Raw genomic sequence first — 26,286 nt, forward strand, 5'->3', positions numbered from 1 at the left:
AGGAAGATGATCATCCCTGTTTGACAGCTCCAATCCATGTCAGGAGTCATAAAACTACAATTCCTTTCTGCCACTGGCCATCTACCCCTCCCATTTGTTTCTCAGGCTTGGATTTAACACAATCAATAGCCAACATACTATACAGCATTAAATCACCATATCACCATGCCCTCCTACCTTCATCCCTGATATCGTATCATCATACCAACATGACAGAACCATGCATATAGATTCTGACATCCTGCCACCATTGGAATAACCATAGCACATTCTTTCAAGTCCTTTTCCCCTGGCTTGTCTAGATATATTTTATGAAACCTCTGAGTCAATTCCGGGACATCTACATGGTGAGCATACACCCACTCATTCTCAGATCCTACATATTTTGGGTCCAGCATTTTAGATGGTTGTCAGTTCTTCAGATGCTTAGTTGACAAACAGATCTTGCTTCCTGATACCAAATCCCATTCCTTGACCCTCTTACAATCCGAAAATCTTTTATAATCCTTTTTCACTCCCTGCAGGGCTCACACTCTCTGGGAGGTGAGACAGGGACTGTGGTTTCCATGTTCAATGAAGGCAATGTCTGTGGTTCAATTTCAAATGACGAATGATCTGTACTTTGTTTGATTCTCTCATTGAAAACAACTTCGACATGGGACAGTAAGTAAAACCAGTTGTCCTGCAAGTAAATGCCATAGCAATGTTTGCATTGTTCCAGAGTAGTGTTTATTCTCTCAGTCTGCTCATCTGATTCTGGGTAATGAGAGGTAACCAACGCCTGCTCAATCCCCATTTTTTATGTAGCACCTTCCAAAATTGTGAAGTGAACTGGCCACCTCGATTGCCAGGATCAAGTGGTAGGTCAAGGTTGGACCCACCATAGACTGGATTTTTCCCAGTGCTCCACCACCCTACGACACACTGTACCCGTTCTCTCTCTGGTGGGCTCCCTCTCCAAGGGGGAGCCATCCATTTGTTGGAAGGTAATGGGATGCTCAAATGTTTTAGAGTTTTAGTTTAGTTTCACCACTATCTCTGGGTTTAGGAAGCAGCGGGTGCAGCCTGAGTCAATAGCCACTACCAAGTGCTTATCTCCCCTCTTTTGGGTCCTTCACTTTAACTTTTAAGTTGTATAGGAGAATTCCTCCACTCACTATCAGGGTATGGTGCCTTGGGCCTGCCTTCCGCCACTGTCTGGCAGAGAAAGTTTTCCGCTGGTTCAGCATTGTCCTCCGGCTCTATAATGTCTAGTGTGGTTTTCGATTCCACTGCACCTTCATTAGCTACCTTGAAGACTCAATTGCTTCCCAGTCCCTTACTTGGGCAGTGCAGGTCTTCCAACGAGGCTGGAGTGGGCCCTCTTTTTGACATAGCTCCCTGCTGGTGGTCTTCTGTGTTGGGACACTCAGCAATCTGATGCTCCTTCTGCCCGCATGCCAGGCAAAGTCCTAGTTTCATCCACTGCTCGCACTCGGGGACCCGGGCCTTAGTTTCTCTCTCCTTACCATGGGGAGGGGTAGGAATTATCTTAGTCTCCTTGCTCCCTCCTGGTGTCAGCTGCCTCACTGGCTTTCCTCCATTGCCATATCAGCCTCCTAGCCAACCGGATCCATTGCCTCACAGTCTGAAGATTGTCTTTCATACAGACCAATTTTAGAAGGTCTGTTCGTAGTCCCTCCTTGAAATTCTGCACTTTGGTCACCTCTGCCCAGTCTGGAATTTGCACCTCCAGACCACAAAATTCCGCCACATATTCAGTCACTGAATGGGCACCTTGTTCTAGGACCACCAGCTTAAATTGGGCTTTTTCCACCTGAAAAAGGTCCTCAAATCAGGCCTGCAAATCTATCATAAAGGCTGGTAAGCGCCTCAGCTCTGCTGCCCTGGCATCAAACAACTGTACCAACCACTCCACTGCTTCACCCTCCAGGTATGCGGCCACATATCTCACTTTCACTTCCTCAGTGAGGAAGGTGTGTCCCCACCAGTTCATGTGTCCTGACACCTGGGCAAGGAAGTAGGCCAGCTGGCTCTGATGAATCTATGTGTCTCACTGCCAGATCCTTTCCCCTGCTCTGGGTTGGGTGGCCCCCTGGAGCTGCTGGGTCCATGCCAGTGCCCCCAGGTCTGCCATAGGCCATTTGTCCTGTTAGGGTTCCTCCTGCATCATGACTCAGTCATTGCCCAGCATTCCTTGTCACTTTTGGACCAGCAGTCCCACCGTGATTTTCTCTTGTATGTCTGCTACCTCAGTCAGGAGGTCTCGCATTGATTGCTCCTCTAGTAGTGCCTGTTGTGTCTTGATATCCCAGTCCTCTCAATCCTGGGGATCCACATCTATTGAGCTAGCCACCACGGTGTCCCAGCCCGACAATCTCTCTTCGCTGGGCTGCTTCTGGCTCTGGGTGGTGGTTGAGGTTTGGAACTCTTCATCCTCACCCTCATAGCTCAATAGGTCTTGCTGGGCTCCCTCCTAGTGCCAGTCCTCCACTCCCATGTCCCTCTTGTCGTACGGGGACTGGTCCTCCATATCATCGGAGTCAGGGAACTATTTTTCTGCTGGTCTCTGTGCCATCCACTGGACCATTCCCGACAACTCCCTCAGCACATCAGGGTTGTTTGGGTCTGGCTCCCCAGCCGGGACCCATACTTGCTTCCAGGGCTTCTGTTCCCTGGCCACCTCTGTGCTCACCTTTGGGAGGCCCCATTGGGATTGACACACCTCCGCCTGAATGCTGTTGCATCGTACGAGGTGTTATTGGGAGTTCTGACACACTGTCAGGATCGGAGGACCCAGTTCCTAGTAACCAAGACAGCATCGTAGTATAATATAAACTAGAGATTTATTCTGGATATCAAGACGTCCCAGGTACAGTGTCAGAACTGAAAAAGTTTGCCCTTGAATCATCACAAATACATTCCCATCCTCCAGCCTCCCTTTCCAACCCTGATCTCTCATCTTTGATCCAGATCAAAGGGCCCTTCTTGTTTCCTTCCTTCCCCTCCTGTGTTATCATTTCATCTCCCTTCAGGAAGTAGAGCATCAGCTCTGATCCATGTCAGGAAGATTGGGGTCATAAAAATACAACTCTTTTCTGCCATTGGCCATCTGCTCCTCCCGTTTATTTCCCAGGCTTGGATTTAACATAACTGATATGCCCTTCTCAATAGCCAACATATTATACAGTGTTAAATCACCATATCACCATGCCCTCCTACCTTCATCCTCTAATATCATATCATCATGCCAACATGACAGAACCATGCATATGGATTCTGACAGCAACAGCATTTTGATAGAAAACATTTCAGAATAGCCCAGCTTATGGCACAGTAAGAAGGCAATCAGCTGGTTATGACACTGGTTATAAAAGAAACATGTGTGTATATATCTAGAGAGATAGAAAGTACGTATAGGGTTCCTTCTCCCCTTTCTATTTGTGTGTGTGTGTGTGTGACTTAGGTCATTTGTTGTAAAATTCCCTTTGTTAATTCTTAATGGTATTCATTATTATTTAAGTATATCTACAAAAAGGGAAGAATGAGAGACCTCTATCAAAAAACTGCTGACATTTCTTTTTCTTCTCTATAGTAGACTTCATTAATGATGGTTTTTCAAACAGACCTTAATATATTTTTAAAAATTGGTGTAGTACAGAATAAATGTTAAATAAATTGCATGCCATGGTTGAAAGATTTTAATGTATTCTTAAACTTGCCATCCTTCCTCTAACACAAAACTGCTGTATTAACAGGTACAAATATACATAGGTGGGTGTAGTACTGGTGAAATATTTGCTTGGCAAATAGTTTGTTGTTGTTGTTGCTTTGAGAAAATTTATTGAGCTGTATGTCCTATTATTTCTTTATACAAAAATGATCTACAAATACAAAACCAGTTCTCTCCCTCCCCCCGCCGCCCCCGACATCCTATTTTAAAGAATGTATTAAGGGTCATTCTCATAAAACTGATAAAGAAAAAGTTAATTGCTTATAAAAGAGGCAGAGTGACATTTAGGCAGCATAATCAACCTTTAAAAATTGAAGAACAATTAGAGTAAATGAAGTCAGAGAGAAAAAAATATGCAATAGCTTGGTTCTGTAATGATACTAGTGCCTTGATTCATATAATTAGAATAAATTGATACAGTTCCAGTAGTCCCTAGTTCATACCAGTTAGAAATGCAGTTTATGTGCTGTTGTATAACACATGGCTAAAATAAACCACCTTGGTGAAGACTGGGCAATAAATTATTTTTTGTGTAACACACATAGTGGTATGTGGTTATCTTTTGTTTATAAATTTATTTATGGTTTCTAAATAAATTATAAAATAAATATATTCATTATTTTATCATTTATTATTTGCATACATACCAAGGCTTTATACAATACCATAAAGCAATCCAACAAAATATACTATATTATTTAATGTTATAGAACTTGAAGTACAATTCTAAGCATGCTTAGAGTAAGCTTCACTGAGTAAACATAAAATTATATTGTTAAAAATGGTCACTGTTACACTTGAGAAGATATGGTTTACCCATGCCTAACTAAGAATGGAAGAAATACAACTTTTTTCATCTCCGGTTAGAACAACTGTTTTCAGAGTGAGACACTCCACTGAAAACAGTGTTAGCAGTAAGAATAGCAAGTACATTTCTAAACCACATATCAGTGAACCAGCACTCCCTAAGAGGTTTACAATGTGTAGGCCAATTGCCCCCCAACAAGCTGGGTACTCATTTTACTGACCTACAAATAGATGGAGGGCTGAGTGGGCCTTGGAGCCATCCTTTAGGATCAAATTAATAACATAGTGGCTGCAGTACCAGCATTTAACTGTTACACCACCAGGGCTCCTTCTAGAATGTTTTCCTCACAAAAATGATTTTTTTGGGGGGTATTGTTTTCTTTTTTGTATAGCCACAATTTTGGGATTTCTTTTATTTTATTTTTGGTAAAAAATATATATCTGAGGGTAGGTAACATCAAAAATTGTGAAAACTGTCCTGTCCTCAACGAGGAGAGGAATTATTTTTTGTCTGTGAAATTCTTCATGTATATTAGCAGGAATGAATAGGCAAAGATTTACATCCTTAACCATAAATAGCAATATGCATGAAGAACTATATCATACAAAGCTGCTACAAATAATACTGTAGGTATTGTCTTATGGTATACTTCTTAGCTCTTGTGCTAAGATGAGTGTGCATTTAAAACACTGATGAAGAACTACGCTGTAATCATAACATTAATCACAACTATGTACCATCAAAAAACCCCGTAACATATGAAGTGTTTTAGCAGTTTGAAATCTAGAATTATTTAACAATAAAGTCAAATGAAAGATGATGCTACAGGTTTCTCTCTATACAAACACTTTTATCAGGCTGCCCACAGATATGATTCATTTAAATTTCTAGTGATTCAAGTAGTTATTTCTAAACCTTATCAGGATGTTTCAACACTGTTGGCAAAACAAGAATGTTGTTGGATATATAAGCTTCATACTGTTACCTCATGTGGTTTGAATGAAAAACAGGATTACAGTTGTTTTCCTTAAAAAGGTGAAAGCTATGAGTTACCTTTATCCTACTTTTTTTTCTTTTTGTATAAATGTTCCTCTCCTATTCCCTTTTCCCCTGCTGTGACAGGTGGTGATTACCATCATTTAAGTAGTATATTTATACAGTTACTCATTGAAAGTTGTTATGCCATTCCAAACAGTCATATCTTGACCTTCATGGTGAACAATACTGTGTGTGTGTGTGTGCGCGCACACGCACGGGGGTACTTTTTGCTGGCCTCCATGAATAGATTGTGGAATTAAGCTGGCTTGGAGCAGTGTTCCAAAATGAGGCATACGATGGAGCAGAGCCCTTCAGGAATCCTCTTGGTTGTTTATTCTGTGACCCAACTTTCCACCATAAGTAGGGTGCAAAATTTGCTGATCACCTCAGAGCCGAGTAGGAATTTATTCTCCTTTACTTGCAGTTTTTTGCCTACTGTGTGATCTCAGGGACTGGATCAGATGACATAGAGTGGTGTCAGTAAATAGGTTGTCATTGGTATATAGTGGAGGGAGAATATAAGAGTTTGGTATATATCTTGGCACCATTTTGATAAAGGGTTGGGCTCTAAAATGGCCCAACTGGTCATGGAAACCTGGGGTGGGGAAAGAGTTTGCCCTTGGGGTTCTCTCTCTCTCTCTCTTTCTCTCTGTCTCTCTCTCTCTCTCTCTCTCTCTCACACACACACACACAGTCTTGAGACTTTAGGTAGAGTGCTCTGGGTTTGCCTTCCAGATATTGACCAGCCAGGGAGCAACCAATGATATTGGTTTGCTCTCAGGATCAGATGTTTTACCCAATGAAGGTTGAAGAGGTGGTCACAGGGTGACCCCTGGCCTCAGCAGCCCCTGACCACATCAGGTTGCACTCTCTCTTATTCTTTCCCATGTTCAAGCATTTTAATAGGTTTTGGTCAAAAAAGGGAGGGCTTGTTTGGATTTGTATTGTTGTATTATAAGTTCTGATTGTAATCCCGCTTCGATCCATTGGGAGAAGCGGGAAAATATAAATATAAATAAAACTTATTATTATTATTATTATTATATGACATGCCACTATGTTGGTGTAGACATCTTATCTGTATTTGTCTGCACACTTTAAGCATATAATCTTCAGTATCATTTAATTTAGTATCATTCATGTTCATTGTGGCAAAAATGCTTTTTCATAGCACTAGGCTTGTTATTATTAATATTATTTTTTAAGGTAGCTGAGGAAGTCATAGAGATGAATCAGAAACTATAAATTTTTAGGGAGGCCCATTCCATTGCCTATGATTCTACAGTTTATGACTACTAAACAACTATGACTTTTGACTCTATTGTTTGCTACAAGTTCTATGGATGAAAAAGTTTGAATTACTGCTACAGCATAGATTTACATTCCTCTGGAATGCCCTTCCACAAGAAGCAAGGTTGGCCCCCTCCCTGCTTGCCTTTCACCAGCAAGCAAAAACAGCTTGCAGAATTCATTAAGTTGAATTAATTGACTGATTATGATGTTTTTCTATTCTTTCTGATACATGTAATTTCTACTTTGTACATTGTGTACCTGTCTGCTGTTGATCAGTAGACCCATTTTTTTTGTCACCATGACCACACAGCAGGTCACACTTTCAAACTTTGTGCTACAGACAATTGTGAAATACTGGAAAATATGCTCCTGGTTTGCATTTCCTTCAGTTTTAGCCAGTGTTGGATTGTGGGGGAGTGAGTTAGTGGGTATATGGATCGAGAAACCATTTGAGGTCTTTGGGGATATTTCCTGGTTTTTCCATCCCATTTTTGAAAATAGAAGGCCTAGGGATAGTAGCTGGAACTTTGGGGTCTTACAAAGGGATGGAGCTGAATGCAGCCCATGGATTACAGTTTGTTGATCTCTGATTTAAATCATCTTCTTTGACAGCCACTTGGATTTCTCTTTTCCAAAAACAGGATGGAAATGTAATAAAAGAAATTATATAAATAGTAAATTTATATAGGTATTCCTTTAAGATGTGATTAATTTATAAGAAAAGTAGTTTAGTGGCACCTAGCTTTTTTTCTGCAACTAACTTCCGAAGGGGGGGAAAAAGATACTCAAATAGGTATCCAGCTTAATCATACTATCCCAGTGTATTTCACTAATCAAATACTGATGATTAAATTATGGATAAATGTAATATAGGTCCAAAACAAACTGCAGAAATAATCCAGTATGAGACCACTTTAACTGCCCTGGCTCAGTGCTAGGGAATGCTGGGAATTGTAGGTTATTCTGGTACCAGAGCGCTCTGACAGAGAAGGCTAAATAGTTCACAAAAATAATTCCCTAGCTCTGAGCCAGGGGAGTTAAAATGGTCTCAGAATGGATTATTTGTGCCATGTGTTTTGTACCATAGTGGACTTTTTTAAAGGGACTCAGGTCTGAGCATATATTATCTGGGAATAACCTTTACTGAACTGAATGTGACTTACTTCCAAATAGCATGCACAGCATTGCAATATAAACACACAATGAATTTACATTTTATTAAATAGAATTGCTCATCAGCAAGATGCATTCTGGTAGTATTAAAAATAGTATATGTAATCATAAATAACTAATTTAACACAGTTTTACTTACCAGCCAAAGCAAGGATATATTCTTGATATCGTGTTCCTATTCGGTTTGTGGCTGTGCAGTTGTATCGTCCAAAATCATTGTCAGAAGCAGGAGCAATCTGGGATAATGCATACAGATTTTTATCGGTTTCTATGTTTCTATGGTAATCACTTGACCTAGCTGGCTACTGTACAGTGCCTCAATTCAAAGGCTTCCCATAAATCTTAACAAACTTTTGTTTTAGCTGTTTCTCCTCATATACTGGTCTTGTACATTCCCAGGCCAACTATGACATCCAGCCTTTCCTATGAGCCACACAAGTCCCTTCTTCTGTAGAGCAGAAGGGACTTGTTTTGACTGCAGGAAATATGCAGGATGTGCACACAGACCACATAGTAGGTACAAATAAATTAAAAGAAATAATTGGGGGGTTTCATCATTAACATTCATTCAAAATGTTGGTAACGTATTAAATAATTAACTAAACAAGAGTGCTAAAGATATAAGAAATTATTTATTGCTGATCTGGTTAGTGCTAGGTCAGAAATAATAAGGGCAACTTGGTGGAAGTGGTGGTCACCTGATGGCTCTCTTGCATTTTACACTGGACAACATGTAGAAGTCCAGTGTCCTAGAAAACTTTTTTTGAAGATCTTATTTATGGGACCTATGTAGGAATCAGTATGCCAAATAAAATAGAAGAGTAAAGATACAAGATTATATATAAGAAAGAAAGGGAAAACATGAGCAAAGTGGCTTACTTGATTTTTAAAGTGGGATAAGTGAGAAATTGGGTTTTCAAAAATCCAGCTCAAATGCTCAAAAAAAGATGAGGGGAGGATAACATAGTGGATGGAATTTTGCACCTTTATTTTGGTATGGCTTTTGGAATGGTAATGTGATGCAAGATTATTGCAAATAGAAATTAACTTGCTGGCTAAACCTATCCTGTTTTTCACATAAATGTAACTGAATTATTTTATTTGAAAAAAATATTAATAATTAATGTAATACCTTAACTGTTTCCTTCCATCTTTTACACATTTGCATAGAAATAATCTACATTCCCTGCAGTGTACTATTGTGCAGAAGGGGAAAAGATTCATAGGGTTTGAGTTTCACCTAAGATTAATTAAAATATTTGTGTTTTTCATGTTTTCTGGATGCTGTATTACGCATACATTTTCAAAATGTGAATAGCTGAAATGCATATAGTTGTGAAACATGAAAAAATGTTTTGGTCAGTGGGAAAACTGCATACACAAATATGTACATTAAAATGTGTAGAAAAATGCTGCTTGTTTCAAAATGTGTCAGAAAGTACATATTCACTTCCAAACAAATGAACAAAACAAACAAACAAAAATGCAAAGCCCACAAGAGATGTGAGATTTGAAAAAATGTAATAAAATCAAGACTGTAATTATTTTACATCCTATCACTTGAAAATGTTAAGTCAGAAGAATAGTGAGATGTACTGAGTTCTGTAGGAAACCTTTCATATCCAGGCCTAGCATCTGAGCAAAAGACCTCACCTTCAATGTAGGATGGGGTGCCCCCCTTAGATTACATCCTGTCAATATGTTTTCATTTTTGAATTCATAGTAATAAGATTTAACAAGGAAAAAGATAAACAATAGATGTACTGTCTTACAGGAGTAAGGACTTTTCCACATTTTGGCCTGAGACACACCAGCAACCACACACTCCAGAACCCTAGTCCGTATGGGCGGCGGCATCATGGTGGTGTCCTGTCCACATGGGCGCTGCCATGATGACGATGATGCCGCACAGCGTCTGCATGTCGCTGCGCATTGTGTACTTCATGTGCGCACCAATGGTGCACTCGTGACGTACGCAACACGCCACAAAAAGAATCCGGAAGAACCAGGTTCTTTTTACTGTGGAGGGATGCCACGTGGGGTGGCTGCGGCGTCCTTCTGCAATTAAAATGGGCAACTCCAGCTTGCGGTTTCGGGGCAGTCTGTACTGCCCTTTGTTATGTTACAAACTTGAATTGGAACAGATTTAAATGACATTGTTATTGCTTGATGTACCTACATGGGAGCAAAATATTATTATTGCAGCACAAAAGGTGGATGTGTAAGTATACATGACCAAATCTCCTTGAGAGATACTGACCCCTCCCCAAGTCAATATCTGGCAGAAGTATCTTTTGGAGCAATTTCAGTTGTGTGTCTTCTTGCATGAATATATATGCATTTTTTAAAAAGCTTATTCTTCTAGACAACATTGCTCCAGCTATGTCAGGTTGGATGAGGATCATTGGAAAACAGCAACTTTCAAATGTTTACACTGATTCTTAATTGGATTGGGGTCTGGCTTTGGCTAACTCATTCCACAACATCCACATTAAAAAAAAAAAAAAACACTGTAGTTTTTAAAACAATACTTTGTGTGTTGAGAACACATCTTATTAAAAGAGGACTCTCTTTCCACCACGTAAGAATGGCAAGAATATTCTAAAATCTTTTTAAAAGTTTGAAAACTGGCTTTTTATGTGTCAAGAAACCTAATGGGAAAAATCATAGACAGGCAAGCAATTATCTGTGATGGGGAAAAAAAAGTGGGGAAAGGCTTTTTGTAAACACAAATGGCAATTTCTACACAGAAAAATAGCATACCTCTGGCAAAAACAACAACATTTCTATACAGAAAACAGGTATCCTGAACAGAGAACAGTATTGTTTGTGTAGAAAGCAACATTTCTGCATCCAAAACTACAAGTAGTGTTTGAACACTGTGCAGCTGAAGCAAGAAAAAAAAATACAATTAAGTCCCAAATAGACAGACAGTAAGTGCCAGTTTGGGGACAGTGTGGAGGAGTAGCATTCAGATTACGCATGCCCCATCACTGCCTCCAAGCCAGCATCATGCTACCCACCCGACCAGATGTCAGGAAGCATTGTAACACTCTGGTGGCACAGCATTTATACACCACAGTAGTGCCACAAAGCTGTGGTCACAGCTGAAAGGGCACCCTTTTGCTGACTCAAAAAGGAGCAGAATTTTGCCATCTCTTTTTGGGCTGGCAAATAGGTGGATCGGGGCCACAGCGTGCAGTTGCCACAGCCCCAATCTAGTACTCAAAGGGACGGCATCATGCCACCCCTTTAGGGCTGTCTGTTTTGGCCCTTATTTGTTCTTGCCTGCAAAAATGACATTTACAAAGATTAACAAAAGTATCCTGATCCTGTGTCTCTTGCAGAATAAAACATATCTTCTTCTACAGCTGCCCTTGTAACAGGGTCTTTTGAACTTGCCCTCAATCCTGTTCAGTTTTCCAGTCCCATCTGAAGAAAAGCATACCCATATGTCACTGCCATGTTTTGCAGTAGGGATGGTATTCTCAGACAAAGAGAACTATTGGCTTTGAACCAAACATAGCATTCAGTTTTCATCTCATCAGTCCAGAAAGACTTGCCACATGTGTTCTGTATCTCTCATATTTCTTTCTTTCTTTTTTTCTTTTTTCAGAATCCAAGGCTCTTTGCTTTGAGTTTGTTTCAGCAATGTATTTCTTTCCACCATTTTCCCAGAAAGCCCAATGTATGTTTTTTTCCATTGTAGCTAGTGATCTCTTCAGGTCCTTAAGAGTTACTACTGGACTCTTTGTGGTCTCTCTGATGAATGCTGACCTTATGTGGTCACTGAATTTTGGTGACTGCATCTCCATGCAGAGTTGCAGGTAAGGCATATTCTTTCAGTGTCATGATCATGGATTTAAGGGTGCTCATGGAGATGTTTATAATTTAGGATACTTGAAAAAAAATCTATGTGTTTCTGCACAACTTTGCTCCAGACTTGTTTGGCTATCTTCTTGGTCTTCATGTTATAGTCAACATTCTGTCCAACAAATTATCAGGCAATACCTTTAATTTGTGATTATAAGCACTAGAAATCCACAGATGTTGATGCTATTCAACAGATTATTTCTGTAACATTTTGAGACAGTTATTTACATCAGTGCTTGTTTAGGCATGTCACAGCAAAGGGGTAAGTACATTCTTATGTAATCATCAAGTATTGGTTTGTTTTGGTTGCTTAACTCATATACCACAATAAAAAAGACCTTCTGTCTTCACAGGGGGTGGATACTTCTACAAGACACTGTAATTACAAACTACTACAACAAAAAGTCAATTTGGGGAAAGCAACAATAAGCAATTGCCATTATATGATCCTAATAAGACTGGACCTGCTTATTAGTGGTGAAGAAAATACAACTTCCTAAGAAGTAGGATCTAAGTTGCTAACTTGCTTCAAAATTCTTACCTCTAGTATCAATTTGTTTCCAACACTGTGAGTCTTTAAATGAGTTGTGTTTCTCACAGGTAAAACTAATTTTCCTCGTCTCCAGTGAATAGATGCTGATGGATTAGATAGAACATCACAGCTAATATTGATGGGATTTCCTTCCCAAGAGTAATATATTGTCTGATTTGACACAAAAATTGGAGCATCTGGAGAACAAAGACATATTATAAAACATGTTATTGGTTTGTCTTAATTCAGTCCTATGTTACTTAAGATATTATAAAATTTCAGTATCATGGTACATCAATTCATTATGGATTATTAACTATTCCATAAAACCATACAAAATATTATCACAATCCTGATTCTATTCTGCTTTCATAAACAATTTTTTGCTTATTTGTTTTATATCCCACTTCTAAATAGACTACATTAAAATGGTGCAAATTGTGTGACATTAGATAGACCTGAACCTAGTTGCTTTGGTTAAAATAAGTATCAAAAATAAATGATAATGAAATCACTGAATCAACAGCTGAAATGACTGTGTGAACTTCACTGGAAGTATCAAGTTTAGCATCAAATTGAATTACTATGATTTGTGCATGTGAAAAACTAGTATGACAGTTAAATAACACTGTTGTCAATACTATGTCATATGACATGTAATTCAAAATGGATCCAATAAACAAGTTCACCGCTGAAAGAAATTGTGCTTTACACTTCTATGGTGTTTACAAAACTCTCTTGTTGTCATCATCATAATCATCAATTCATCAATTTCTCAGCATCTGGAAGATCTGAAAATCCATATTGTCTTTCTGTAAAGTACCTATGTTTATATTATTTGGTGCTTAGGTAAAATATACAGTGATACTTTAGGAAAAGAAAGAGCCAACAATTCAAAAGGGGATCATTTATTTCAATCATTCAATTCTTGTGAACAAATTGTTTGTATTATTGGGGTAAAGGAAACTGTGGAAAACTTTTTCACATTAGACTGTGTGTCCCCCATCCCACCCCCCACCCCCAACAATGTCACCACTGCCACTGTAAACTCAAGACAGTAAATGAGGGACCAGTTCTGAGCCTTAATATCTCAGTATTGAGATTAGTGATTGAGAATTTTTTTTATTGCAAATCTAAAGGCTGGAACAGTTCATGAAACACATGAAACGATATGTCTACATGAGCCAGATACTATAATCACACCTCGTCATCCACAGAAAGACAGTAAATACTCTAAACTGTGGCAACCTATCAAATAGATGAGAATGTTTCTTGAAGTCTATAAGGCAAGACTCAACATCACACAAACAGACTTCCACTTGGACAACAAAGATTTCTATTATTTCCCCCATTTTCCTTCAGACCTGCTCCAAAGAAAATTCTTTTGGAAGATTATTGTTACTAGTTACACTCTTATTTTCTGTTTATCCTTTTTGACAATGCTGCTTCATATTTCTTGTGTTAAATGTAACTAACAAGTAAATAAAGCCATAGCATTTTTATGCTTCAAACCAAATACAGCAATATGGCTCGTTACAGACGGGCCTTAAAGTGCGCGCTCTGCGCGTGCTAGGGTTAGAAAGGGGCATCCTTTCCAGACGTCCCCAACCCTAGCACAGGCGGAGCGTGTACAAAATGGCGGCGGCCATGTGGAACGGCCGCCGCCATTACGACATCATGACCGCGCCGCCTCTATACGGGGAGGCACAGACGTGACGTTGTCACGCCACGTCAGGGCAAATAATGTGCCCCTTCCCCGGCCGCAAAAGGAGCTCAGAAACGGAGCTCCTTTTGCCATTTGTGTTGCTGGGCGCAGCCTTCAGACGGCTGCACCCAGCAACGCAGAGGAGAAAGGGGCCAAGCGGCCCCTTTCTCCTCCTCCCCGCCACCGCGGGGTGTCCTTGGGGCTTGAAGCCCCAAGGACACCCCTTTCCAGGCTGCGGGGAAGGGGCCTTTTGCCGCTTCCCCACAGCCTGGAAAGTGGCGGATCGGGGCCTCAGCGGCTGCCGCTCTGGCCACTGAGGCCCCAATCCGGCTGGGAAAGGGGCGGGTGCAGGCTGCCGCTTTTCGGCGGTCTGTAACCCGCCTATGAAACATTTGTGTAATATAGCATCATAAAATGTTCTGTGCTCTTAAGGCCTCACTAAAGCATGAAATTTGTAGTGGCTAAGATCTATTTGATATAAGAGCCCTCCCTCCAGTCCATCTGCCTTGGTCCAGGCCTCAGAGGGAGAGAAGAATGCTGGACCTGATCCACTCCCCTCCTCACCATTCCCTTCTCCTTTTGTGTCATGCCTTTTTAGATTGTAAGCCTGAGGGCAGGGAACCGTCTATTATCCCCTCTGATGTAAGCCGCCCGGATTCCCAGTGATTGGGAAGCATATAAATAAATCCAATTATTATTATTATTATTATTATTATTATTATTATTATTATTTTCTATTTTCATCTTCAGTAGGAAAGAAACACTTTTTCTTTGCAGCTTAAATTCATATTGATTAAAATACGATGCAAACACACATTTAACAGAACTGTGTTCTTAAAACAACAGCAACAACAGAACGGCAGGGTTCACAGAATCAATTAAAACAGGCCTAGAATGTGTTTGAAAAATCAGGAAGTTATTTGCGCTTAAAAAAGTGTTTGGCGAAGAACATTTCATACACAAAGCACCGCCAGTGATAGAACTTCAGTAGTCCCCTGATGGATCTGACAGCAAAATTTGTCTCAGAAAAAGTCCAAAGATGACGTCAGCAAGATCATGCTAGAGTAGGTAACCATTTAGATACTCATATTATATAACTATAAGGATAAGGCCTAGTATTTTAAAATTTGCCTAAAAATGGGCTACATGCTAGAGCAATTCTTTTCACTCTCAGTGACATATGTTCCTATTGTTTATTCCCAATTAGCAGGGCCTATTTTGAACTAACAATAGTTTTTAGTCTTCAAAGAAAGTCCTGTATTCCAGTTACAAAAACATGGCTCCCTGGATACATTGTCAGCTTGTGAAGTGGATAAGTGATAATTTTGCTAGGGTAATATTTATTTTGATAATAACATTTAAAAATGTGTATAGCTAGCAACAATGTTGCTGTTCTTATTTGTTGTTGCTTTTTTAAAACAAAGTGAAATGGATAGGCTCACTAGTTTATTGAATTATATTTATGATACTATATTGAAGTTTCCAGTCCTTATTTTAGGAGATTTTTTTTCACCTTTCACGTGTAACCATCTAATTAAAAATAATAACTCTAAGCCGCTCTGATAGCCTTTAGGGCTGAAGGGCGGGGTATAAATACTCTAATAAATAAATAAATATATCCTGGAAAGTACAACTTTGTTCTGTGTATATTGAATGTCTGAACCTGGATATTGGACAAATATTCTAGAGGAGGACACAGTTTTATGGCCCTCAGGAACAGAGACCAGATTAGCCTGGTGCTTGAATGCTATAGTAAAGTATAATGGAATTTTTCGAATGAAAAACACTATAAAAAGGCCTAAATATTTTTTTTTAAAAAAAAAGATCCTTGTTTTCCTCTATTATCCTCTTGCAAATTACTTTAGGCTAGTTGCCTGTGTACAAAGTAACTTATTTTGACTGAAATGTACCATATATACTCATGTATAAGTCCAAAAATGTATACTACAAAATTGACCCAAAAAACCTGGGTCAACATATACATGAGTCAATAACAAGATGGCAGGGAGAGTGATTGTTTGCTCCCCAAATCTCTTGCCAGCCTGACTGCTTCCCAAGAGGGCAGCTGGGCTGGGAAGATGCAGAAGGAGGGAGTGTTCACTCCCCAAGTCTCTTCCCAGCCAGGTTGTTGTTGTTGTTGTTGTTGTTATTATTATTATTATTATTATTATTTATATAGCGCTGTAGATTTGCACAGCGCTGTACATAATAAATATATAAGAGTAAACCTGCCTATGGCATACAATCTAAGAGATAATAGGATAACACATATAAAATACATAGCAATACAGGAAATGTTTGCCTAAGAAGGGTTCCTGGAATGCAGAGCAGTCACTATCAACATTTCATGTGTGGTTTTCTGAAAGTTCACCATATATTATTTCTTGCTAATTTGACAATGCATCTACTACTTTGCCATAATTGTTCATAGCCATCAGATCACTCTATATCAGATTCTCTGTTTCTGATCCAAAGGGACATGCATGTCATAATTGCATTCATGTGCTTTTTGCTACTCATATTTCAGTAGTTGATTGCATCATTGACATCATTGAGACATATCGCTGCAATAAAGCTCATGTGCTGACAGCAAAACTAGTTTCAAATGAGTAAATGCCAAGTCTGTTTTCTCCTTAAACCATTTTATGCCAGACTCCTATTTGGTTGCTGTTTATAGTTTCTCTTAAAACAGTTTCAAGATAAACTTAAGAAATTAAGGAAATCTTGGAGAAAACATGAAGAGGCTATTAGATAAATAATTGATATGAGTAAGGAAATTCAATAAGTAGGATACATAATATTACTGGAAAATAATGGAAAAGTTGGTATACAGTAGATTACATTCTTCTACTTTTTACAAAATGAAATTTTATTCCCACTAAGAAAAAAGTGCTGCATACAAATTGTTCAGCATGTCTTCCACTTATGTGTTAAGAACATTTATGAGATATCTCTGATGTCTGAAACTTTCTGAGTGGCCATTAGAGAGGGGCACTTGTAAGTGGTGGCTATTCATCTATGGCTGCATCTGCACTGCAGAAATAATTTGATTTGACACCACTTTAACTGCTAGGACTCAGTGCTATACAATTCTGGTAAATTGTAGTTTGTTGTGGAACCAGAGTTGCTCTGGTGCTTCAACAAACTACAGATTCCAGAATTCCATAGCACAGAGCCATGGCAATTAAGCTGGCCTCAAACTGGATTATTTCTGCAGTGTGGATGCAGCCTATGAAACACTGCACAAAAGAAAAAGTGCCTTGCACCAGCATTATTGGTGTTTTTGTTGATAGATCAAGACATTTATGTTCTTGCAAAGTTTTGACATCTCTGCTAATTGAATCCCTTTGTGTTAGTTCATAGAATCATAGAATTGCGGAGTTGGAAGAGACCACAAGGGCCATCCAGTCCAACCCCCTACCATGCAGGAACTCTCAATCAAAGCATCCCCGACAGATCGCCATCAAGCCTCTGTTTAAAGACCTCTAAGGGAAGGGACTCTTTTTCTGTAGCTTCCATAAATTCAACTCCACTTTTATTTCTCAGCTGGTTTTAGCTCCTTCTTTTAACCATTTTTTAATTTTTAAAATCATTTTGAAGTTATACTTTATGTTGAAGAAAGATGGCAACCCGGCTTGTGTCATTTACACCCAATTTGATGATACAGAAAATTATCATATCTCCTAACTTTCTTCACCCGAGTTCTCTCTGCAGTACAGGGGAGCTGAGGAAGTGGAGCTTCAGTGGTCTATCCTGATTTGAACTCAAATTCATATGTGCCCTACAGACCTTCACATGTGTCCTCCCCTGATTTAAACTCAACTTCACATGTGCCCCACCCATGTGTGAATGTGTGTATTTGAAGGTGAGTATCCAAGAAAGAATTTGGAACCCAGCTATCCATTTTAGGGCTTATTCCAATATCTGCAAATAAGTCTTGTTTTTTGCCCCAAATTCATATGCATGAGCTGTTCAAGAGAGATTTGAGAGTGGTCAAAGACTCTTTTAGTTTGACCCATCAGATGAAAGTGTAGTCTAGTCAGTTGACCATGATTAACAATAGACATAGCACCTTCTCTGAAGATGCCAGCCACAGATGCTGGTGAAACATCACAAATAAACTCTTCTAGAACATGGCCACATAGCCCGAAAAACCCACAAAAATCTATGTATTCCAGCCATGAAAGCCTTAAACTTCACAATAGTTGTATTTTTTGCTACAGATCCCAGAATTCCATAGCATAGGAATATTACTGATAAATATTAACATAATACAATAGCAAAAGAAACACATTTCTGTTGATTACATGGCAACCATGTATATGGATTTATATGTGTATATCTTGCATCTTTTTGATATCCTTTTTAGAAAGTATTTTCATTTTTACATCTCTTACTGTATTTTCTCCTTCTTGTTTAGGTGGCATGTGGGTCAACATGGATGAAGATTCATATACTTCTAATATGCCCAGCTCACTGTTACTTTGCACTGCATGCTATTTAATAAAATATGCATTTCAGGTTCATATAAATGTGCATCTCCATCCATATTCAGCCAAAAAAAACAACATTGTTGTACAACTAATGGTACAGTAAAAGTATTTCTGCTACTGTAACTGAATTTACTAGTGAATGTGACGAAGCAGGTGAAACATGTCCTCTCTTCTCTTCCTGATATCCATTTCCCCCATCTATACAGTGGCCCCTTAGTATCCATTGGGGTTTGGATCCAGGAACCCCTGTAAATACCAGAATCTGTCGAAGCTTAAGTCTCATTACATACAGTAAAATGTTGTCCTTTATATAAAATGGCAAAATCCAGGTTTGCTTTTTTGGATTTTGAGAAAATATGTTCAAACTGTGGTAGGTTGAATCCATGGGTATGGAAGGCCAACTCTAGCAACCAGTTCCTGTGTTAAAGCTTCATCTGTGAGCAAACTATTAGCCCAGCAAATTAAATCCAAACTCTCACAGACAGGTCTACCAATAATGCAATTACTTGACAGTCTGTCACATAAAATAATCTAGCCATACATTTTGATGTTTTACATTCAGCAATAATAGTTCCAAATGGCTGTATCATTGTTTCACCCTAAGACATAAGAGTTACATCACTTTTAGGCATCATTTCCTTGCTAGGTAGCTTAAAACATACATTGAATGGCAAAACATTTACATCAGAACCTAACTTTAATTTGATTATACGCCCCCTTAAGATAATGTCAGCACACCACCCTGCAGTATGACTTACAGCTGAAGCACTGATTGCTTGGGCTAATTTTCCTATCAGCAAACTGTTTAAATTAAGCTCAAGAATTTTGTATCTTTGTTGTACATTTTCAGGACTTGAAAATATTGATTTACATAACCTAAACAAACTAAATCAAACTAAACTAATGAATTAAATAATAAATAATTATCATAATTTATAAAACTGAATTGTTTCTCCCATTAAGTTTAACAGCAGTGACTTAGTCTTTCCATGTTGAGCCGTTAACTAATACCCTGTTATCCAACCTAATGTCTCAATCTTTTCATTCATAAATCCTAACAGGAGGACTTCAACAGGACTCATTTCCAAATAAGTGTGTTTGACACTGAAGCCTTAGTTTTCTTATCTCACTTCAGAAAGCCTCAATCTATCAGTTCTGATTTCTGTCATAATCTTTCTTTTCTGTTCTGCCTAATTGGATAATTTGTAATTAATAAAGAATCAATGTGTACCTCTTAATATCTGGATGCCCAGATACACACAAAGAAATATTTTTAATTATTTTAAAAAGGGCAGCAAAGGGCACCTTCCTCTGAAAAGGAGAAAACCAAACAGACAGGATACAGGATCCTGATCTAGGTGGGTTGGAAATAACAGTTGACACAAAACAGTTCTGACACCAAATGCACATTCCCATTCATATCAAAACACATATCCAGACAGTTAATAGGCTTTGAATAAAACCAACAATACAAATAAAGTTGTGCTGTATGCAGATCTGCCTCTGAGTGCAGGGATGCCTTAACTACATAGATTTTCCCCAGTGATTTCAAAGATAGTTAATAATAATTGCTTGTTTACATAAAGTTGTTTATCTTACAGTATCAACAAATAATGTGCTTGCCTTTAAAACAACATCAGTTTCTTCAAAACTGGCACTTGAAAGCCCTCATGGATTTCCCATGCTAGCTACCAACAGGAGGCAAGTCAGTCCTTTCTCCATTTAGGCAATAGTCACTGGGGGTTTCTATTTCAGTGAGGCAGTGATTTCTCTCTGGATATTAGTCTAAATTTTAAAGAAGGTATCCAAATGGCTAAATGCTGTCCCCAAATGGGTTCAGCACCTCAGCTGGTTGCTCTAAAGTGCAAACTGATTTTTTGTTCAAAGTATATGTAAAGAGAAAAAGATTAGAACTTACATTCAATATCGAGGAACATGCTTTTCTGGTGCCCACCAATTCTGCTTGCAGCTTCACAATCATATCTGCCAGCATCTGACAACTTCACATCCTTAATATGCAGTGATGACTTTCCATGCTGCCCTTTGACTTCTATATGACCATCTGGGCTCTGTTTTGAAACATTTGGGGAGAAATTTTGAATTTAATTTATTTTGTTTTAATTACCTTTTAAATTAAGTATTAAATAATTATACTTAATGCATAATACCATGTTTGAAAATACCCTGAATTTTAAAAGTATATTGAGCATATTCTGTAGTTTTAAAATAGAATTCCTTTAATATTACTGTGGTAATCACAAAGGTATACACAAGCACACAAATATTTTCTCTCTCACTCACTCTTTCTCATAAACATGTAAGCTCCTGATATACTTCTCCCCTCTCTCTCTTACACACACACACACACACAGAGAGAGAGAGAGAGAGAGAGTGTGTGTAAATAATCCTTCCCATGCACAGAAAGCCTCCTCCTTATCCTCCAAGGTCTAAAAACTATTCCTCTCCTGAGAAAGGAGATTAAAGTCCTATAGCTCATCTTATTTCATTATTCCACCACTCATTAAGATTCTTGATGTGAAAATCACAGAGCAAAGAGAATTAGGTGCTTTTAAAGCACTCTAATGCTTAAAATTCATCATTTCTGCATTGTGTGGGTTGAGAGATGATTGCACCAAAAGCAGGACAGCATATTCTAGAACAAGGGAGAGAAAAGTGCAGCATATGGGCCAAAAGAAGTTCTGGGGCATCTCTACAGTCCACCTAGAGACCATAATAAAAAAGGCTGAAAACTACTTACAATATTTTTTTTTAAAAAATCAGTCAAACAATTGTGACCTGATTTCAATTGGCCTCCACTCCTCCAGATATGTCCCCATTACAATAGGATACATAGGAATAACATTGGGATGATACATGCATTTTTTACAATTATCATTTTTACAATTAATTCTTAATGTAATGATAATACCATGATGTAAATCCAAGATTGTAGATACTAGAATAAACAGATTTTACCTACATCATAAATGTACATAATACAACTATGTTTGGGGGGGGGGGGAGCCTTCACAACTTTCATTGTACCCAAGTAAAGTTGTCTGTCCTGAATTTTCAGCTGAATGCAAGAGTCCACAAAGATTTGTACATAGCCATGCTTAAAAGGTAGGGATGTTTGTACTTGTTTAAACAGCTAAACAAAAGAAGATCCATCCCTTGTTAGATGAAGGGACAAAGACCACTAGTTTTCATTAGAATGTAAAATCAATTAGCATTCAGTCCTCCCTATAATCTTGAATGCCATTTGAGGGTGCCTAAAAAAACTCAATGACATCTAAATTATATATTGACTCATTTATGTGAAAGGTACTTATTTCATGTCCATTCCAGACTGTGCCACGGATCATCTCTAATCAGAACATACACTTGCTTTTGCATGCTGGTTTCTCATGTCACAGTTAATATTATAGTCAAGACGTTCCATGGAAAATAAAAACCAGTTATAAAATATGTGAAAGAACCATGCTAACCAGTTTTTACAAAGAAAAGAAAGAAAGCAAGTCAGAAAGAGTGCATACTACAAAACAGATGTATACGTTCTAAACATTGGCACATGTTGATTAAATTTAAAGTCCTAAGTGGCTTAGGGACAGAATTTATTTTCCCCACATAAGCCTGCCTATTCCCTAAATTCAGAAGGAAAAAAATGGAAAGCATGTATTCGCAGTAGAAGAATGAAAGGGAGACAAAATCCCATGAGCTATGGCATTATTCAAACAGTTTTTCTTTCTTTCTTAAAAAGCCCAATGTTTTTCAGACTATCACCAATTGACCTTCTACAGAGGTTATTATCTCAATCAATTAGAAGTTAATTACTTATTATTAGATTGCTGATCTAATAACTGATAATTGTTAGATTACTATTAGATGTCCTTCCTTCTAACACTCAGAAGGTCCACCATAAGAATGCAGAATGCAATTCCAGAAATTTCTGATAGTAGGCCCTGAAGAAGCCCAATTAGTGATAGGCCAAAACATGTTGGGCTTTCTAAGGGATCATCACATAAGGTTTTGTCTCATTTCATTCTTCTACCATAAATTCAGAAGGACAGAGTCTTTTCTGTGAGGCCACTGTGAAAGCCATGTGTTACCTTATTCAAATATGTTACCACTCTAGATGGAATATAGCTAGAGTAAGTTGTGAATTAATAAAGACTTCTCCATAAAAACCAGAATTTTAATAACTAATAATCTTAAATAAGAAAAATGGGAATAACGTCACTGTCTAGTAAGTGGCTACTACGTCTTTCAGCTCTGAAATACACACAGACATACCCACAAATCACACACACACACTTGAGGTAGTGTGGTGTAGTAGTTTGAGTGTTGGACTATGACTTTGGAGACTATTGTTCAAATCCCAGCTTGGATGTGGAAATGCACTGGGTTACTTTGGGCAAGTCACACACTTTTAGCCTCAGAGGATGACAATGACAAACCCCCTTTGAAGAAACATGTCAAGAAAACCTTGTGATAGGTTGGCCTTAGGGTCACCATAAGTCAGAAATGACTTAGAGGCACACAACAACAAACACACACACATAGACACAAACAGAAATGGAATCCAGGGTCAAATCAAGAGGATGGAGATAGTGAAAAGGGTACCATGAGTAGGGATGGATAGATCAATCTATTTTCAGTCCATATCAGTATGAGAGGTTTTCAATCATAGTCTATTTTCTTTCAAAAACATAGGGAAAAATAAAATGCATATGCATTTTATGGAATACTTTTTCTTGTGATTTGCACAATGAAAGAAATATTTTTGGATGCAGATTTTCCTAAACTATGAATTTCTGTAGGCAATAAAATATTAGGAATGTGAATAAAAACTGAAAATACTCACATTGCATCCCTCAACAAGGTGCTCAGTTGTACCCTATTGTGCATTACACTACTACCCAGTATGCTCTTATCTTGCACGTTAATCTAAGCATGTAAAGATTCTGAGGCAGGGCTTTGTGAAATCACAAACTACAGAATGTGTACTTCCATATGCGTACACATGTTATATGAACATGGAAGGCATGCTACACCAGTTTTTGAAAAGTTGCTACAGTCTATGACAAGTGGAAACTGTGTAAAAACCACAAATGGTACTTTGACTTTTAGAAAGGGATGGTGGAGAAGCAGCAACGTAACTGAGTATTTACAAATAGCTCCATGCTATGCAACTATATTTATTGAAACACGTGGAATGAGTGCCAACCATTTTGGATGAGACTGCACTTCCTCTTAAAAATGAAGCAAGCAGCCTGGGGTGCTTTTTGATACATGAGTGCAAGCTGTATTTTCAGTATCTTTAAATGACAAAGCCCTATATGTCAATTGCAGGCCCAAGGAAAGAAGAGTTGGCAACCATTTCCCATATTCAAATACAGGACTGTGCAATTGTGGTATTTCAGCTGTGTTCAACTACGTATTCCATTAGTCAAAACCAGATTAGTGTCATACTAGCCAAGTAGTGTCTTGCCCAGAAAAAAAACAATAAACCAGGCCTCATCCATTATCTACATCAGCTCTGTCACCTGAGCACAAGAGATTTTTTTGTTTATATTTTATTTTTTTACAGACAAGAAAGGACGTTTTGTTATCACCAAGAGAATACTCTGCTCTGCCCAGTCCCCCAACATATTCATAAACACCTATGTCTCTCTATCTCTATTTTTCAGTTATGTGTGTTGAAATCAATGTGTAAAGATGAGAGTGTGGTAGCCTTGTCCCCCTGCTTAAAGTGGTCAGCTACTGAAAAAGTGAAACTTAAGGACCAAAGTAGAAAAAGATGAGATTTGATAGCAATAGAGGTTCCTTGTCTTTCAGTAATAAGTATTAATTTAAAGCTACAAAGCAGTGCTAGCATTTAACATCAGGTCAGAATATATATTAAAATATTTTCTCCACTTCCAAAATATGGTAGGAGAATCTAAGGGAATATATTTTTCATTTAACGTGTTATATCATATTGGATGGATGGAATATATTATAACATATAAAGACTGAAGCTTATCCCCCCACCAACAAAACTCTTTGCTACCCATAGTACTATATATAGGCAAGAGATGAGTAACTGAGGAAGTTCTGGGGCCATTTTTATGTTCTTGGAACTCCTGGGGAGTTTGTAATACTGCAGACTGAGAGAGAGAAAAATAAATAATGAAAAGAGAAATGTCCAGGTATGTATAGTAAGAAGTGTTAATACATCAGGCAGCACAAGGATCCTCTGCAACTAGAATTGTCAGATCTCAGGTCTTGGCCCTGAGTCTCCAGTTTTCCTGAATCATTTCCAAGTGGGAGATTTAGAAGTGGGAGATGTTGGCACAAATTTTCCACTCTTGGTAGGCACAGCTCCAGGCAAGGACGATGTGCTTCTGCCTTCCCTCTCATTCACTGTGCTTCTAGGCTTCACCCTCTGGTCTGGTCTGCACCTACTTTCTAGCTAGAAGCAAATAGGCTAAATTAAAAGTTCCTTTTCCCATCTCACTGAGTAGGTGAGAAAGTATAATCCCCTCATTTCACCTTAAGATTTCTTTCTTAATTTCCAGACAGGAACATATTTTTTTCTCATCTCTGTTGCACATGCATGAGTGTATTTCAGTTACAAGCTGTGAGCCATTGTGGTTCGTATTTAACCCACAACGCTTACAGATTTTTCCATTGGTCTCAGGTTTTTGCTTTGAAGCCAGTTTTGAGAAATGAATCCTCTTTTTAATAAGTAGTCTGACACTTCTTTAGGGTATCCCTATTTCAAATATTTTCTGATCAGACTCCATGTTCCAAAGCTACTGTCCCAAACCAAGACAATTATGCACTAGCCAATGGAAGCACTTCTAATTTAGCTGACAATTTCATTTCATTTCAATTAGTTTAATTATATAAAAACATTAATTACATACAAAATCTAGCTATTATTCAGTATTTCATGACTTGAAGACTGAAAGACCAGGACAAAACTTGAAGATTAAATGGAAAAAGCCAAAAACAAATATGGAGCAAGTAAGATGAATAACTTGTCTATTCTCCACCTCAACTGTTAAGGACCAATTTTTTGGGGAAAGGCAAAAAGGCTAGCTAAGTTATTTTTATTTATTTATTTTAAAAATGAGACTTATTTCATAAACTGCAGTACACCGTTGTCAAATATGTAGTCCTGTGATATGTATTCCCAAAAATGTTTCTAAAGTCTTGCCCTATAAATGTTTTAGAAGCTATTACAGAGAAGCAGGACTGTATTAGCTGGGAATCTGGAAGTAAATCTATTCAAATGACATTCATTCAACTGAATAAATGTACAGAAATACAACATGTATTAAATGCACCTGGATGTCATGCTTAAAAAACATGCTAATATTTTCATCCTGCAAGACTTATTTTAAGAATCCTACAAACACTGTCATGGGAGCAAGCTTTGTTAACCTAAAAGTATTGATAGTCATAGGCTTATCCTGTTACTTAATTTTATTTGAAAAGTTAATGAGAATTAACCCAAGATCAACTAAAACATCATTTTATGCATAATACAGTATGCCCGCACCATACGCTGAAGCCACACTGCAATACAATAAATGGCACGTGTGCCCATGGCGTACACATGCCGCCATGCCCGAGCCTCATTATATTCAA

At 38.2% G+C, this 26,286-nt stretch overlaps 1 protein-coding gene across 3 annotated transcripts in view; it reads right to left on the reverse strand.

The window, feature by feature from the left end:
- NCAM2 (neural cell adhesion molecule 2) overlaps window positions 1-26,286 on the reverse strand; it is a 298,722-nt gene that overhangs the window by 96,052 nt on the left and 176,384 nt on the right. For all 3 annotated transcript variants that reach the window (XM_089512162.1, XM_089512163.1, XM_089512164.1), the window contains exons 9-11: window positions 20,567-20,717; window positions 12,460-12,647; window positions 8,185-8,281 (exon numbers count right to left, since the gene is read on the reverse strand). In XM_089512162.1, coding sequence (XP_089368288.1) covers window positions 8,185-8,281; window positions 12,460-12,647; window positions 20,567-20,717 — 436 coding nt within the window. The remainder of the gene's footprint in view (window positions 1-8,184; window positions 8,282-12,459; window positions 12,648-20,566; window positions 20,718-26,286) is intronic.

Source organism: Sceloporus occidentalis, unplaced genomic scaffold (genome assembly GCF_023333645.1).
Source record: "Sceloporus occidentalis isolate IW3139 unplaced genomic scaffold, rSceOcc1.0.p SCAF_2, whole genome shotgun sequence".
In the NCBI taxonomy this organism is placed as follows: domain Eukaryota; kingdom Metazoa; phylum Chordata; class Lepidosauria; order Squamata; family Phrynosomatidae; genus Sceloporus; species Sceloporus occidentalis.